Here is a 14,215-nt window from a genome sequence, read left to right as displayed (position 1 = left end):
AGGGCTCTGTCCAGGCAACAGAAAGCGGAGTCGGGGCCGAGAGGATGTGACCAGAGGTGAAGAAGGGACGCTCCCCGAAGAGTGGATGTCAGCTCCCCAGAAGCCGGCCCTGGGCTCTTGGGGCACGGTCGGGTCATCTCAGTGGAGGCTGCGCTGAGGGTGAAGAGTCGGGTCCCCCAGCTCTCCTGACCCCTCTGGCCCCCGCACTGCCTGGGTGGCTCTGGTTTCAGGCGGCTGACAGCAGCAGGCAGTGTCATTAGGGTTCGTGTTTAGTGCTTGGACTTTGCTACGTAGATGACAAGAGACTCGGCACCCTCTCTAAAGCAGCCTGACAACTCTACGTTTTCGTAAGCTGAGCCCTTGCCCCTCCTCCAAACCAGTCCAGACACGGGGGCCGGATGGAGCAGCAGAAGGGGGAAGGGACCCAGGAGGGTGGAAGGGTGGAGCCCGTGCTCCATCCCTCTGCCCCACCCGCTCTTCCACTCAGCCTGCGCGTGTTGGTTACTATCCCAAGTCTTTCCCTTCTGCCTCTGAGAGCAGAGGCAGTGCAAACCCTCGTGTATCACATGTCCTCCAGGGAATGGGACGGCTGGCACGGGTAGTGACTCTGGTCTGGGCAACAAGAACTAGGTCCTGAGGAAGCAGGAGAGCAACACCCCTGGTCGGCCACCACCAGAGGGGCTGAGATCACCCCCAGCAGAACCATAAAGCCATTCGGCCATTTCTGGCCATGTCAACGCGCTGTTAACAGGCGCAAAGTCCAAATATTCCCAGTAGTTCTGGGACAAAGTTTTCAGACAACCTCAAGGAAAAAGGTACAGCAATAGACTTTGTTAAGGATCTGAGCTCTCCCGTGGGAAGGCCAACCCACACATGGAAAGGAGATGCTTCCGTGGCCCAGAATCTCTGGGAAGAGGGTGGGAGGGGGCTAGGTGGAGGAAGCCACAGCCGCCTCCTCTTTGTGCTTGGCTTTACTGACAGGGTCCCTTGGCAGCATCAGCTCTTGGATCGTGGTGTACGCAGGACATTGTGGGGAGAAGCAGTTTTTCTGAAGGAAGAAAAGGAAGGCTGATAGCTGACAAAAGCAATGAAGATTAAGCATCTGGGAGAAAAACATTTCCTGGGACAGGGTGGGTTAGGGGCTGGAGGACATGGAGAAAAGGCAAAGGAGTGTGACCGCCCATCTCACAGCAAGAGAGATGAAGGCTGTGTTGTGATAAAAAGAATAAGGGAAACTACAGGCCTGTCTTGGAAATAGGGAGACAAGCTGCCTGCAGCAGCTGCAGTCCCTGGGCACTCACCGCCAGGGACAGCCGCAGCAGCCCCACGGGGCCCCTGGACGCGCTCTTGGACTCGGAGAACTGTGCCTGGTACTGCACTGCGGTTAGGAAGGCCTCTAGCCCCACCTCTGTGATGCGGTTTCCTGGTGGAAGAAGCAGACGACGTGGCCTCCGGCACTGCCAACCTCCTTCTTGCCTACACCCTCACGGGACACCCTCTGCGACCCTCTTACTCCAAAACTAACCCCCTGCTCCCCAACTCACTTACCTAGGACTAATTTCACTCCAGCTCTACTTCTCTGACGCCTCCTTTGTCTGACCTCCCTCACCCCCACCCCAAAGCCCCGTGCCAGAGGGCCTTCACCATCATGATGCCCAACCACTGGAGAACCAGGTTCCGCTCCGTGGAGCCAGGGCGGGGGCACCCTTGTGACAGCATGGGGCCCAGCTAGCCTCGTGGCAGGAAGGTGGGGCGTGGGGGGGGGGGGTTGGCAAACGTACGGAGAAGGTTGAGATGCAAAAGGACCCTGTTCCCAGGCATGAAAACTTTCCCATCTCGGTGCTCCACGGGCTCCAGGAGAGGGTTGACCATCTCAGTAGCTTCCCCAACCACCTGCTCAGGCAGAATACTGATTGCAGCAGAGGAGAGGGGAGCTGGTCAACAGGCCATTCATTCATTCATTCAACATACATGCTTTGAGGGCCGGCTACAGACCAGGCTTTGTCCCAGGTGCTGGGGATACAAAGATAAATAAGCCCATACCCTCAAGAAGCAGCTTTGCGCAGGGGAGCCAGAGAGTGAGAGAGCAATGCAGTATGCTGTCAGAGCTGACAGAGGGGGAAGCTCAGTACTCTGGGGGCACGGAGGAGGCACAGCTAGCGGGTCTCGGCAGGGGTCCTGGAGGAGGTGGCCTGTGAGCTGACATCTGAATAGTATGTGGTCCCTGTCAGATGAAGATCGGGGGGAAGTGGCAGCAGGTGCAAAGGCACGAAATAGTGTGTTGGCATTCACTAAGTAATTCCTAACAGGGAGAGCAATGAGGGCGGTGGACTGGAGGGAGATGACGCTAAAGGCAGGAGGAGAGGAAAATGCAACAGTCCTGGGGAGAGTCAGCAGCCTGGATCAGGCCTGGGGCAGGGACAGAAAACTGGCACTGAGGCAAGCCTCGCCCGCCTTCTCCACCCGACTTTCCTCTTTTGTAAGATCTTGTCCTGGGTGCCAGAGAAGACTCCCAGAAGTGGAGGCGCCGTTCCCTGCCAAGGTGGGGAGGTCTTTTGATGACAGACACAGGCATACCCTCAGAGATATTGTGGGTTCGGTTCCAGACAGCCGCAGTAAAGCGAGTCACATTCTTTTGGTTTCTCAGTACGTGTAAAAGTTATGTTTACACTATACTGCAGTCTAAGTGTGCAATAGCATTATGTCTAAAGAAACAGTGTATATACCTCAATTTTAAAATACTTAACTGCTAAAAAAATGCTAACCATCATCTGAGCCTTCGGGGAATCCTAGTAGTAACATCAAAGATCACTGATCACACATCACCATGACAAATATAATAATAATGAAAAAGCTTGAAATATTGAGAGAATTATCGAAATGTGACCCAGAGACACGAAGTGAGCAAATGCTCTTGGAAAAAAATGGCACCAACGGACTTGCTCGACGCAGGGTTGCCACAAACCTTCAGTTTGTATAAAAAAAAAAAAAAAAATCTGCAAAGCACAATACAACAAGGTACGCCTGTGTAAGGACAGATAGCCCTCGGGTTAGGCTTAGGGTTAGCTGACTCCACTGCGGAGGGGTGGGAGCTATGGAGTCAGCAGTCCAGGAAGGTTTCCAAAGCAAGGAACAAGTTGGTCCAAGTTTAAATAGAAAAGGGAGGCTCCAGGGGCGAAGGAGAGAGGGTCTCAAGTAGCTGTGCACAGGGTGGGGGTAGTACCACGACTAGGAAGACACCCTGCCCTCCTGGGGAGCTGCTGGCAGGGGCAAAGGAGAATGTGCTTCGTTCCCTGTGCAACTGTACAAGCAACCGTGGGCGTGGTGGTGAGGAACAAATGGCCTTTCGGGAAGCAGACTGAGTTGAGGCAGAGGATCAAAAGTGTGGGCTCCTAATAAGCAAGTAAAGGTAGAAGGGGAGGGGGCACTGAGCTCTGCTACCCCCTGCAAGCCCAGGTTGGATTAGGGAGGGGGCCAGGACTGAGGGCACAATGTGAGTTGAAGTGGCTGCTGCCACAGTACAGGGCCGGAGACTCCATGCCAGGAAGGCTGGGGGACTGGACCCCAGGGACGTGTCCCCCACCCCGCTTCTCCTGCAGCCTACCTCCGACTCCGGGAGGATGCTGCGCTTCTCTTTGCTCACAGTCTTGGTCCCTTTTCCCTTGCTTAGTTTCTGCTCAGGGATGGTTACCTCTGGAGTGGGAAGAGGAGCCAGAATGCACAGTGCAGACCTCTGCTATGACTCAGTTTCCCCAGAGAGAATGGACTGCGGCGAGGAAGGGGACTCCTCAAACTTTGGGTTTGGGTACAACAGAAATAGAGCTGAAGGGGGGACCCCCAGCTAGGTAGGCGGGTTTCTTCTCCGAGGGCAGGGCCACAGGGGTCCAGCCCAGGAGAAACGGTGTGGAGTGCCGTGGATGGGGCCGGTTGGGGCTTCCGACATCAAGGTGAGAAGACTAGCTCAGCGCAGGCCTCCCGCATCCCGCCCCGTGCTCCTCCTTCCTCCACACCAAGTGGGCGCCGCAGAGGGGTGCTAGCACTTACTCCCCTTGCCTGTCTTTGTGGAGTCTTCTTTCTTAGGGGTTCCTTGTGTGGGTGACTGCCCAGACCCTGACTTCTCCTCTTTCTTCACCACTTCCTGTGGGGGATGTAAGAAGAGAGATGAGAGTCCTACCTCCCTGGCAGATGGGGAACAGGTGTGGGAGGGGCCAGAGGTGGACTTTCAAAGGCCTTCCTCCCTCCGCCCCACCCTGTTCCTGCAGCGCCCAGGGCTCTGCTGCCCACAGCACACCTACCCCGGACTTCTCCTTTTTCTTGCCCAGACCCTTAGGGGTCTTCGTTGTCTGCATCTTGTCTTTCTCCACCATTGCGAAACTGCTGACCCTCATCAGCTGATTCTTCTCACGCTCTGTTTTGGAGTCCCCATGTCTGAGAGGTGGAAGGCTGTGCTCACAAATGGGCGAGGATGGAGGAGGAAGAGTCCGGCGCCCCTTCCCCAGTGAGGAGTGAGGGGAAGCCTCATGCCTGGGTGGCAGTCAGACTGGCAGCACCCCTACCCCAATCTCCCTGCCTAAATGCTAACATAATTTGTTTGGGACCCTTCTGGTGCAGGTGCTGTTGGGAAGAAACGGCAGAGGGACCCAGGGATGAGCTGGGGGTGGGGGGAGGTGGCATTCAGACTCATACTGAGGAGAAAACAGTAGCTGACATATTTTTAACTAAGTGCCAGGCACTGTTCCAGGTGTATTAGATGAATTAGCTCATTTAATCCTGTCAACAATCCTATGAGCTAGGTACAGTTATCCCCATTTTACAGATGAGGAAACTGAGGCCCGAGAGGTTAAGTCACACGCCTAAGGTACCAAGCTGTTTTGTGGAAGGGCCAGATTCCAAGTCCCTGCGGTCTAAATCTAGTCCTCTTAACAAATACACTCTACCATCTGCGGAGTGGTTCTGCAGTAAGAACTCAAACGTTTGTTATATCTGTGCAGAGGTCGGAGAGCAAAACGGTCACGACAGAGGGAGAGAGGACGGGTTAAGACTCGGCCAGCTAGCTGAAAGCAGCCGACCTGGGCAGCGGTTCCAAGGGCTCAGGTCTCAGGCTCCGAGCGCTCCTCACCGATCGCAAGCGCTCCTGCGAACCTTTCTCCAGCAGGAGGCGCCGGCGCTCCACCACCTCGGTGTGCGTCAGCTCGAAGGGGCGCAGGACCTGGGGCGGGGCGGCACCTCGCGCTCAGCCGCCCGGGGAGCGGGAGGATGTGGGGGTCGCTCCCCGGCCCCGCTCAGCCCGCACACCCACCTCGGCCAGCTTCAGGGCGCCCTTGTCCTGAATGCGGTTGTGGGCCAGGGACAGCCAGAGCAGGGAGCGGTTCAGCCGGAGGCCCTACGGGGGTCAGGGAGGGGCAGTGAGCTGGCTGGCCCCGGGCCGCCACAGCTCGCGCGGGGGCCCCTGCCGGCCTCGCACGCACGTCCGCGATGTAGCCCGCGCCCTCGTCACCGATGTGGTTGAAGCCCAGGTTGAGGGAGACCAGGGTCCGGTTGCAGCTGTGCAGCGTGGACAGAGCCTGGCCTAGGAGCTGCGCGCCGTGGTCGTCGATGTTGTTGTTCCGCAGAGACAAGTGCGCGATCCTGGGCAGCAGGAGGGAGAATGCGGGTCACAGGAAACACGGGGTCCTGGGCATTCCCCGGAACCTCGGAAAACGGGGGCATGAGGAGGGCCATTCGGTCTGAGGGTGGAGAGGCAGGAATTGAGGGTGCTTGGAGAGGTGCTGGAGGGGCAAGGGAACAAAGGGTGACTTGGAATGGGGGGCAGGCCCAGAGAAAGGGGGTGAGGGAAAGGAGTCTCACGTGCTGTCCACTGCCATGAGCTTGTGATAGGACTGCTCCGGCAGCGGGTTCCCCTCCAGAGACACCTTCCTGAGGGTGGGGGAGATCTGAGACCCAGGAGGCACCACTGAGGCCAGATGAGGGAAGGGGACAAAGAGGAAGGGTGGGGCTCTGGGAAGCAGCTTGGAAACAGAGGCAAAGGATGCACACACACACACCCGCCCCGCCCAACTCCCTGATACAGGAAATTATGTGACAGTTCTCCAGACTAGAAATCCAGGAAGTGTGCCGTGTGAAGGGGTTACTCCCCAGAGTTAGTGAGGTGTGGTAAGGGGGCCTCTGAGATGACCCCAGTGCTCCCCACTTCCTGGTATCCGTGCCCCAATGCAATCCTCTCCCCTTGAGTGTGGCTGGACCTAGTGACTCACTTCTAATGAATGGCATATGGCAAAAGCGATGGGCTGTCACTTCCAAGTTTAGGTTACAAAAAGGCTGTGGCTTCCAACCCGGGTGCTCTCTGGCACCAGCTGCCAAGTGGTGAGGGCACCCAGATGACCTGTGGAAAGGCTCCCGAGTGGAGGCGCTGTGGCCATTCAGCTGCCACATAAGTGAGCCTGGCGGCAGATGCTCCAGCCCCGGTCAAGATGACTGCAGCCCCGGCCAACAGCCTTACCGCAACCTCACCAAGACGCTGACCCAGAGGTGCCAGCTAATCTACACCCGGATTTATCTCACAGAAACTGTGAGATAATAAATGTTGGTTGTTTTAAGCCACTACGTTTTGAAGTAACTTGTTACACAGTAATAGGTACCCAATACATGACCCCTCCACAAGGCAGTGGCTTCTCCAACAGTACTGAGAAAATGGAGGTGTTTTTCCAAGTCACAAGAAAAAATGAAACTAATGGCTGGAAAATTCTCTATTAAAAAAAGTTTCTCTCGGGACTTCCCTGGTGGCACAGTGGTTAAGAATCTGCCTGCCAGTGCAGGGGACATGGGTTCAAGCCCTGGTCCGGGAAGGTCCCACATGCCACGGAGCAACTAAGCCCATGCACAACTACTGAGCCCGCATGCCACAACTACTGGAGCCCATGTGCCTAGAGCCCATGCTCTGCAACAAGAGAAGCCACAGCAATGAGAAGCCCGCGTGCAGCAATGAAGACCCAACGCAGCCAAAAATTAATTAATTTTAAAAAAGTTTCTCTCATGATATTTGCCCAACCTTTCAGCCTGGCTCATCTAGCATCTAAACTTGATTGCATTTATTTTTAATTATTTTTATCATGTTGATCTGACTTATTTTTACATATTAAGATGAATTCTATAGTTATCCTCCTGCTGGCTAAATTGTTTCTAATTCCCACGACGGAATACAATATGTGTTTTGTGGTGTTCAAGACAAAGAGCACCCAAGGACCTCCAGCTGAAGGAGACAAAATCCCTGCCCTCAAGAAGCATCCATCCCATCTACAGGAGGAAGACAAGTGAGGAGGCAAGCCAGTGACGGTGGGTTCTGTGAAGCAGGAGAAGTCAAGGGTGCTGGAGGAGCTTCAACAAAGGGCAGCCAAATCAGCTGTGTCCTTTATACAGCAACCACCCCTGTGGTTATACTGCTCCACACCTTGCCCTGGCTCCCTCCTATACAAGAACGCCCTTTCCCAGTTCCCTGCCGGGCCCCCTCCTATTCCTCTTTCAAGGCTCAGCTTGGCACCACCTCCTCCAGGCAGCCTTCCATGTCTCTCATGAACCATTCTTCCACCACTACAGTCCCCACAGTGCCCTGCAGTATCCACTCCTATGCCCTTCTCCCTCCCTCACTGGACTGCCAGTTCCTGTAGGATAAGAACCAGTCCCTAGTACAGTGTCAGACACCAGGCAGTGAGGAACCTCCAGGGAGAGAGCAGGTAGTGGTGGGACTGATGGAGAGGAGAGGGGATAAGGCCCCAAAGGTAGGCTCTTTAGGCACCAGAGTAGGCAGAAAAGGGGACCCCAATGCTTGTCAGATGAGAGCTTCAAAACCCAACAGACAGTAGCAGCACCCTCTTTCCACAGGGATGCCAGCCCAGGCCACAGGAGCTGGAACTTGTCACCCCTGTCCCCAAACTGCTCACTTCTGACCACCCAGCCAGCCAGGCTACCCAGGTAGCCTCCTCCTTGCCTATTCCCCTCTGCTCACCTGAGCGTGGATGAGCAGAGAGGCAGGAGGGCGATAAAGGTGGTCAGGGTCTTATCAGTCAGCCCCACCTTCCAGAAGCTGGAGATGGTGGGAAGCACAGAAACACAGCTGGAGCACCACCTCCTTCCCACCTTGTCCTCTCCAGCCACCCTGACACCCCAGCCACACCCTTCCTTATCACCTTCCGCACAGTCCCCAGGGCCTTCCGTGCCCCTTCAGTTCTTTCTCCCAGACCACTGGTGGCCCGTCTCCAACACTGGCCTCCTGCCCCTCCCCCAACCCCATGTCCCCTCACTTGATGGCCTGAAGCTGGCTGAGGGAGGGCAGACACTTAGAGAAGATACCCAGGATACGCTCCTCAACCTTCCAACCTGCGGAAGGGAAAGGAAGAAGGCGCCTCAGGCCCGGAGAGGTGCGGTGGTGGACGGCTGGTGAGAGGGACTGGTGGGGGGGCGGACCTCACCGCGGATGTAGATTTCCTTCACGGACTTGTCCTCAGGCTCCAGCTCCACCTGGATGGTGGGCCGGAAGAACACGTATTTGCTCTCCAGGCTGTTGAAGCTGCAGGACCCGGACAGCGGCTGTTCGTCTAGAAGGCAGGGGTGCGAGGAGCCGGGGAAGGAGGGAGGGGGCAGAGTCACCGCCCCCGGGCCCCACGCCCCGGCCGGCCTACGGGAGCCGGAGAGGCCGGGACGGCTCCCACGGAGCCGCGGGATTGGAGGACTCCGCCAGACCGCATCTGCGAGGGTTTGGAAAGGACGACGGAAGACCGCCCCCACCTCCCCACCAGCCCCCTTGAATCCACCCTGCTCACTCACACACACATTGCCCTGCGTCCCCGCCATTGGGCCCGCCGTGCGATGGGGAATGGACGCGGTAGGCCTGGCAGACACCCCGGCGTCTCCACTGTCACTCACCTACGGTGGGCTTTTCCGACGTAGAGGCGGAGGGGACGAAGGTTGGGTGCGGGCGGGGCCGGGTGACCACTTTGGGGAAGTCCGTGTAGCCCCACCGCGTGCAGAGCTCAGCGAAGTCCACCTCGAGGACGCCGGTGCACTGGTACTCCTCTGTGGGGGCGGGGACGAGAGCGGGAGGGGAAGCGTAGCGCCGCGCCGCGCCCGCCCCCTGTAGCCCAAGGCTGCCAACAGAGGGCAGCAGAGACCAGAGGACGTCCCACCCAGCCCTGCGCCCCCGCCCGCCAGGGATCGGCGCACTGCGACGCGTTCCCACGCTCGTCCGCGCGGGCTTTCGGGCTTCTGGGCGGGCAGCGGCCCCTCCATCGAGGCAGACGTCCTCTCAGCCATTTTTAACATGTAAGATGCGTTGTAGAGACCGACACTGAAAACACTTGAGAGGAAACAGTGGGAAATCAAGACCTAGGAGGAAGGGGACTAAAGGGCGTGGAATGTAGACAATGAGGGCGCCTCTTTTATGTGCCGGCTCGTCCACCCACCCCGTGGGTCAAGGCCGCTTCCACTCCCGCTCTCCGCTCCCTGGGGGGCCTCCTCCTCCCCAGCCCAGCCTCCTCCCACGTTCCTTCCTTGCGGGGACTGCCCAGGGTCACACGGAGAAAGAAGGCCCAGGCCTGATGTGAGCAAAGAAAGGAAAGCAGAAGGACCTCTCCACCTGCCCCCGCTCCCACCCCCATCCCCACGCCCGCACTCGGGTAGACCGAGGCCCAGCAGGGTGGTAGGCTTTTTATTTATTTAGCAAACATTGATATAGCACTTACTCCTGTCCCACACGGTTCTATATATGCTTTGGAAATCTTAACTCATTCAAGCGTTTTATTAATTTAGACAGATGCCCACCACTTCCCATCGTGAGGGCTACGCAAACCTGAGGTGCCTGAGTCCCCAAAGACCCCTGCTCTTTCCTGCTCCCGCATGGGCATCCCAACAAGAAGTGGTTCCTTGAGACGGGAAGGGGTGTCCCTGGCAAAGGCGAGAAACCGGAGGCAGAAGGGTGGGCTTGGTGCCAGCCTGCTCTTCCAAGTGCAGGACAGCCTGGAGCCCCACAGGCAGCAGGCGCTGCAGGGACTGTGCCCCGGACAGAACCCCTGCAGCCAACAGCAGGGAGCCTGCCCAGAGGGTGCAAGGGGGCTGGCAGGACGTGTGCTCAGCACTGTGGGGCAAGATGCAGAGAGGTTTGAGGGTTCTCGTGGCAAAAGGGTGAGAGACACAGGCACCCGAGAGACATTAGCTGAATGGACAAGGCTGATGAGAGGAGGCATTGGGAGGCTAGGGGAGCCCCTTGTACAGCTGACTCCTGCACACTGCCTGCTTTCCTGGACTCTTCCCTCTGCTGGGAGGGTCCTTCCTTGCTTCACTCACACCATCTTTCCCCAAACAGAGGTTCTCAAACTTTAACATCTTTCTGTAAGAATCAGTAGGAAAGCCTGTTAAAGCAGTTTGCTGGGCCCCATCCCCCCAAATTCTGATTCCATAGTCTGGGTAGAGTCTGTGAATTTGCATTTCTAACCAGCTCACAGATGATGCCAAAGATGGTCCAGGGAGAACCGCTGCTCTAGACCAGCACTGCCCGACAGGACATACTGGGACGATGGAAGTGTTCCACCTCTGGGCTGTAGCTAGCAGTGACCTAGTGGGCAGCACAGCTCCGAAAGGGCCTTGCTCCTGCTCTCCTCCCCTCCCACACTCCCTCCTCACACTCGCTATGACCTTGCCTCGTAGCTCCTTGAGAAATAGAAGCCACCAGATGCGATGTCCTCTCAATCTATCAACGTTCCTACAACTGCCTTCACTCGCTACCCCATTTGAGCCCTGCCACAACACACGATAGCGGCTGCTAAAGCCGCTGTGACCGTATGGCCCTGTCCTGTTATCACTCCCTTTCTCTCCGACCCCTCTGGCTCCCCCTGCCTGGGGGAGCTCCTTCTCCTCTAAGATCACTGAGTCTGGATCCTGAGCCCTTTCCTGTCTCCGGTTCCACTCCCCCCTCCCCAGGGGAATCTCTTTCATTCCCAGGGCTTAAATGCACCCAAACATCAGCAGCTCCCCAATTCACATCTCCAGCCCTGACATCTTCTCACCGCTCCACGCACTTCCATGCAGCTGCTCAGCCGACATCACCCCTTGGAGATCTCTTACGTGCTCTTCCTTCAGGCCTGCCTGTCTCCATGAATGGCACCTTAACCCACCCCGTGCCCAGTACAGAAACATGGAATCATTCTTGCTACCTTCCCCACTTTCCACCCCATCCACTACTTCACCAACTCTTTTCTACCTCAGAAGTACTGTTCCAAGGAGCCTAACCCATCTCCCTCACTACCCGAGTCCACAACTACCACTGTCCCTCACCTGGGCTATTGAAATGCCTCGTAACTCAGCTGCCTACCTTCATTCTCTCCCTCTGCCACTCCATTTTCCACACAGCAGCCAGAGTGGTGTGAGTGTGTGTGTATGTATGTGTGTGTGTGTGTGTGTGTGTGTGTGTGTTAATGTAACTAGGTTCATATCTGTAGGAGATTCTATCCTGTCTTGTCTCTCCTTCTGGAAGATGCTCTTTCTCCAGCTCCCATAGCTTCCTCCGCCCGCCCAGGCACCAGCACTGACAAGGAGATGGCACCTGACCAATGTCTGACAATCAGAGTCTTTTCCCAAGTTGTTTTTCCTTGAGTCCAGAGACAGCAAGTTCCTGTCCCTCTTTGAAGGCAAAACTGGTAGATTTGAATCAAGAAGCCTTCCAATCAATTCCCCTTTGTGGATAATTCATTGGGGTTGGGGTTCTATCACTTGCAACATAAAGAGCCACACTCATACGCGTACTTTTCCAATGGTTTTCTTTTCCTAGAGAACATAAATTCCATTCCAGCTGGACTGTGTCCATCTCGTTCTCTTTCTATTGGACCTGACCACAGAGCAGGCATCCAAAAAGCAATTGTTGAATAAATGAATGAATATCTATAAAACTAAACTCAGAGTCACCTCCCGGCAGCGCCCCTGTGTCTTTCCACCACTCCCTGGACCTTCTTCTCTGATACAAATTAGCACATCTTATTGTATTTGTCAGCATCCCAAACCAGAGTGTGGCTTCTTTAAAATCAATTCGAACATCTGCCAAGCTGAGTCTCAGGAACTGTGCTGGGACGAAAACTGTGATTCATATCCCAGGATGGAGCAGGGCGCTTTGGGTGGGTGCACAATGTACGTTTGTTGAGTGAACAAGTGAATTTGCAGCTTATAAAATACTTTCTCACCATCAACTCTACTGTGCCTCCCAGTAATAGGCAGGGCAGGACTCCATACTACAGAGAAGAAACGTGCCTAGTAACACGTGCACACCTCATAACGGTGACCACTTATAACACCCTTACCATGTGCCCGGAGCTAGTTACATTCACATATTGAACTTCAGCTGGTGGATCCCTTTTCCACACAGCGCTCCTCAGCGCCAGAAATTCTGTTATTATTTACTGGCTCGTCTGTCTCACCCGCCATTGCCTGGCACAACGAAGACGCCCCATCCAATCTGGCTAACCCGAGCGACGAGTGGCTGTTGGGAGCGCGCGGAGAAGCCTAGAGGCCTGATCCCCCAACCCCGCCACCAGCGTACCAGGGTTTTTGGGTTCCTCCTCCCCCACCGGCGGCAGGACGGTCGTCGGCTTCTCCTTGGCCCCGCGGTCCCCTTTCCTGGTCACTGCACCGGATGACTTCTGGATCCCGGGACGCGGGGCCCTGGGTGAGGCCACTGGTGGTGCGCTCGCCTCGCCCGACATGCTGGTGCCGTCCGCAGCGACACTGGGGACACTCACGGGGGCAAGGAGGCAGGACGGGATTCTGTGGGGCTCGCCCTGGAGGTGGCCGAATCAAGGGTCTCTATTCCGCGTCCACAGGCGGGACCCGCCTGCCGCGGCGTCGCCTCAGCGTCCCTCTCCAAGACAACCGCGCGAGGTGGGCGGGCCCGAGGGCAAGGGGCAACCACAGAGCGCACGCGAGGCCGACAGGGGGCACCACAGAGTCATCAGGGGGCGGAAGGAGCCCGGAGGGCGGAGCCGCGGAACTAGGGCAGCCGAGAAGGGCGGGGCCAGGGCGGAGCCTGGGCAGCCCTGGGTCACAGGGGCAGGAGAGCCCTGGAGCCCTGGAGGGGCGGACCCCGCGGACCCTGTGCGAAAGGAGAAGGACCTGGGCGGAGCCGTGGCGGAGGGAGACGAGCGAATATCGTACTGGACCGGAGTGGAGGGGGCTGGACTAGAGCGAGACCAGGACGGAGAGGCGGGGCTAGGGAGCGGGCAAGGAGCTGTCCAAAGTCACCCGAGAAACTGAACCGGGGAAAGCCGGGATCCGACCCCGTGTATTAGAGATAGCGGCAGTCGGAGGAATCTAGGGAAGCAGGGTCCGGTTGGAGACAGATCCACTCTCTGGGGTCGGCCCTCCTACCCTGTAAGGAGAGGACTCCTGATGGAAAAGGCCCAGAGAGACCCACCGAGTTAGCGAGCTGGCGTGGCTCTGGGTTTGTAATCTCGACCCCATCTATGTAGCCTCCTGGAGGTCTGGGGACTTAGTTGATCCGCTAACGAGTTTAGGAGGCGGGTCACGCTTCCAAGAAATCTTGGATTCAAAGTCCTCAGGTAGCCTAGACCCTACCGGGCCCCCATCAGAGTATACTCTCTCCCCTCTGCTTTCCGGGCTCCAGCCTCCCCACTCCAGTCTGTTCCCCTCCCCGACCGTCACTCCCAGACCTTCCCACCATTGAGCTTTTGTGCTGTTCCCCTGTAGAAACGCCACCCTTTGGGGAAGACTCTGACCTATGCGGTCTTTCAGCTCTCAGAGCACCAGTTTGCCCAGCTATCTTAGCACTTGCCAGCACTTACCACTGGTACTTTTAACTCACTCAACCACTCAGCCTTTGGGGGAACATTTATTGAGTGCCTACCATGTGCCAAGGGGAGCCAGTGTTGAACATAAACACAGGATTCCTGCTTTCAGGGAACTTAAGAGTCTGGTGCGGGAGGCAGAGATTAATCAAATAATCACACTAAAAAGCAACACATTACAGAGGTGCCTGGCACCCTGTAGGCCTTCTACAGGTAACTGGTGCATGAACACATCAGTAATCAGTGCTGTGAAAGAGAACATGGGGTGTGAGGGACAAGCAGGAGTTAACAGGTGAGTGGCGGAGGAAGAGCATTCCAGATGTGCCAAGTCCCTGTAGTAGGAAGACGTGTGGCTGATAGGAGGACGTAGAGGCCAG

General features: G+C 56.6%; 1 protein-coding gene across 1 annotated transcript; it reads right to left on the bottom strand.

Moving 5' to 3' along the window:
* Positions 1–37: 37 nt before the first annotated feature.
* LRRC71 (leucine rich repeat containing 71) lies at positions 38–12,740 on the bottom strand. The gene is made up of 15 exons (XM_060032114.1): positions 12,578–12,740; positions 8,920–9,069; positions 8,466–8,591; positions 8,298–8,373; positions 8,003–8,080; positions 5,848–5,916; positions 5,469–5,628; positions 5,300–5,383; positions 5,120–5,209; positions 4,296–4,448; positions 4,045–4,138; positions 3,605–3,693; positions 1,782–1,893; positions 1,302–1,423; positions 38–1,048 (listed from the first exon to the last, which is right to left on the bottom strand). The coding sequence occupies exons 1-15, from the start codon at positions 12,738–12,740 to the stop codon at positions 929–931; spliced, it is 1,686 nt and encodes a 561-aa protein (XP_059888097.1). The 3' UTR covers positions 38–928.
* Between the last annotated feature and the right edge of the window lie 1,475 nt (positions 12,741–14,215).

Source organism: Delphinus delphis, chromosome 1, assembly GCF_949987515.2.
Source record: "Delphinus delphis chromosome 1, mDelDel1.2, whole genome shotgun sequence".
NCBI classification, from domain to species: domain Eukaryota; kingdom Metazoa; phylum Chordata; class Mammalia; order Artiodactyla; family Delphinidae; genus Delphinus; species Delphinus delphis.
This window is presented reverse-complemented; position numbering and strand designations above follow the sequence as displayed.

Excerpts from the sequence above, each read along its gene's own strand:
- LRRC71 (XM_060032114.1), bottom strand. The coding sequence starts at position 12,740 with ATGTCGGGCGAGGCGAGCGCACCACCAGTGGCCTCACCCAGGGCCCCG. Across the intron at positions 9,070-12,577 it reads GGAGGAACCCAAAAACCCTG|AGGAGTACCAGTGCACCGGC; the intron begins GTACGCTGGTGG and ends CCGCCCCCACAG. Across the intron at positions 1,894-3,604 it reads GCATCCTCCCGGAGTCGGAG|GTGGTTGGGGAAGCTACTGA; the intron begins GTAGGCTGCAGG and ends CTGCCTGAGCAG.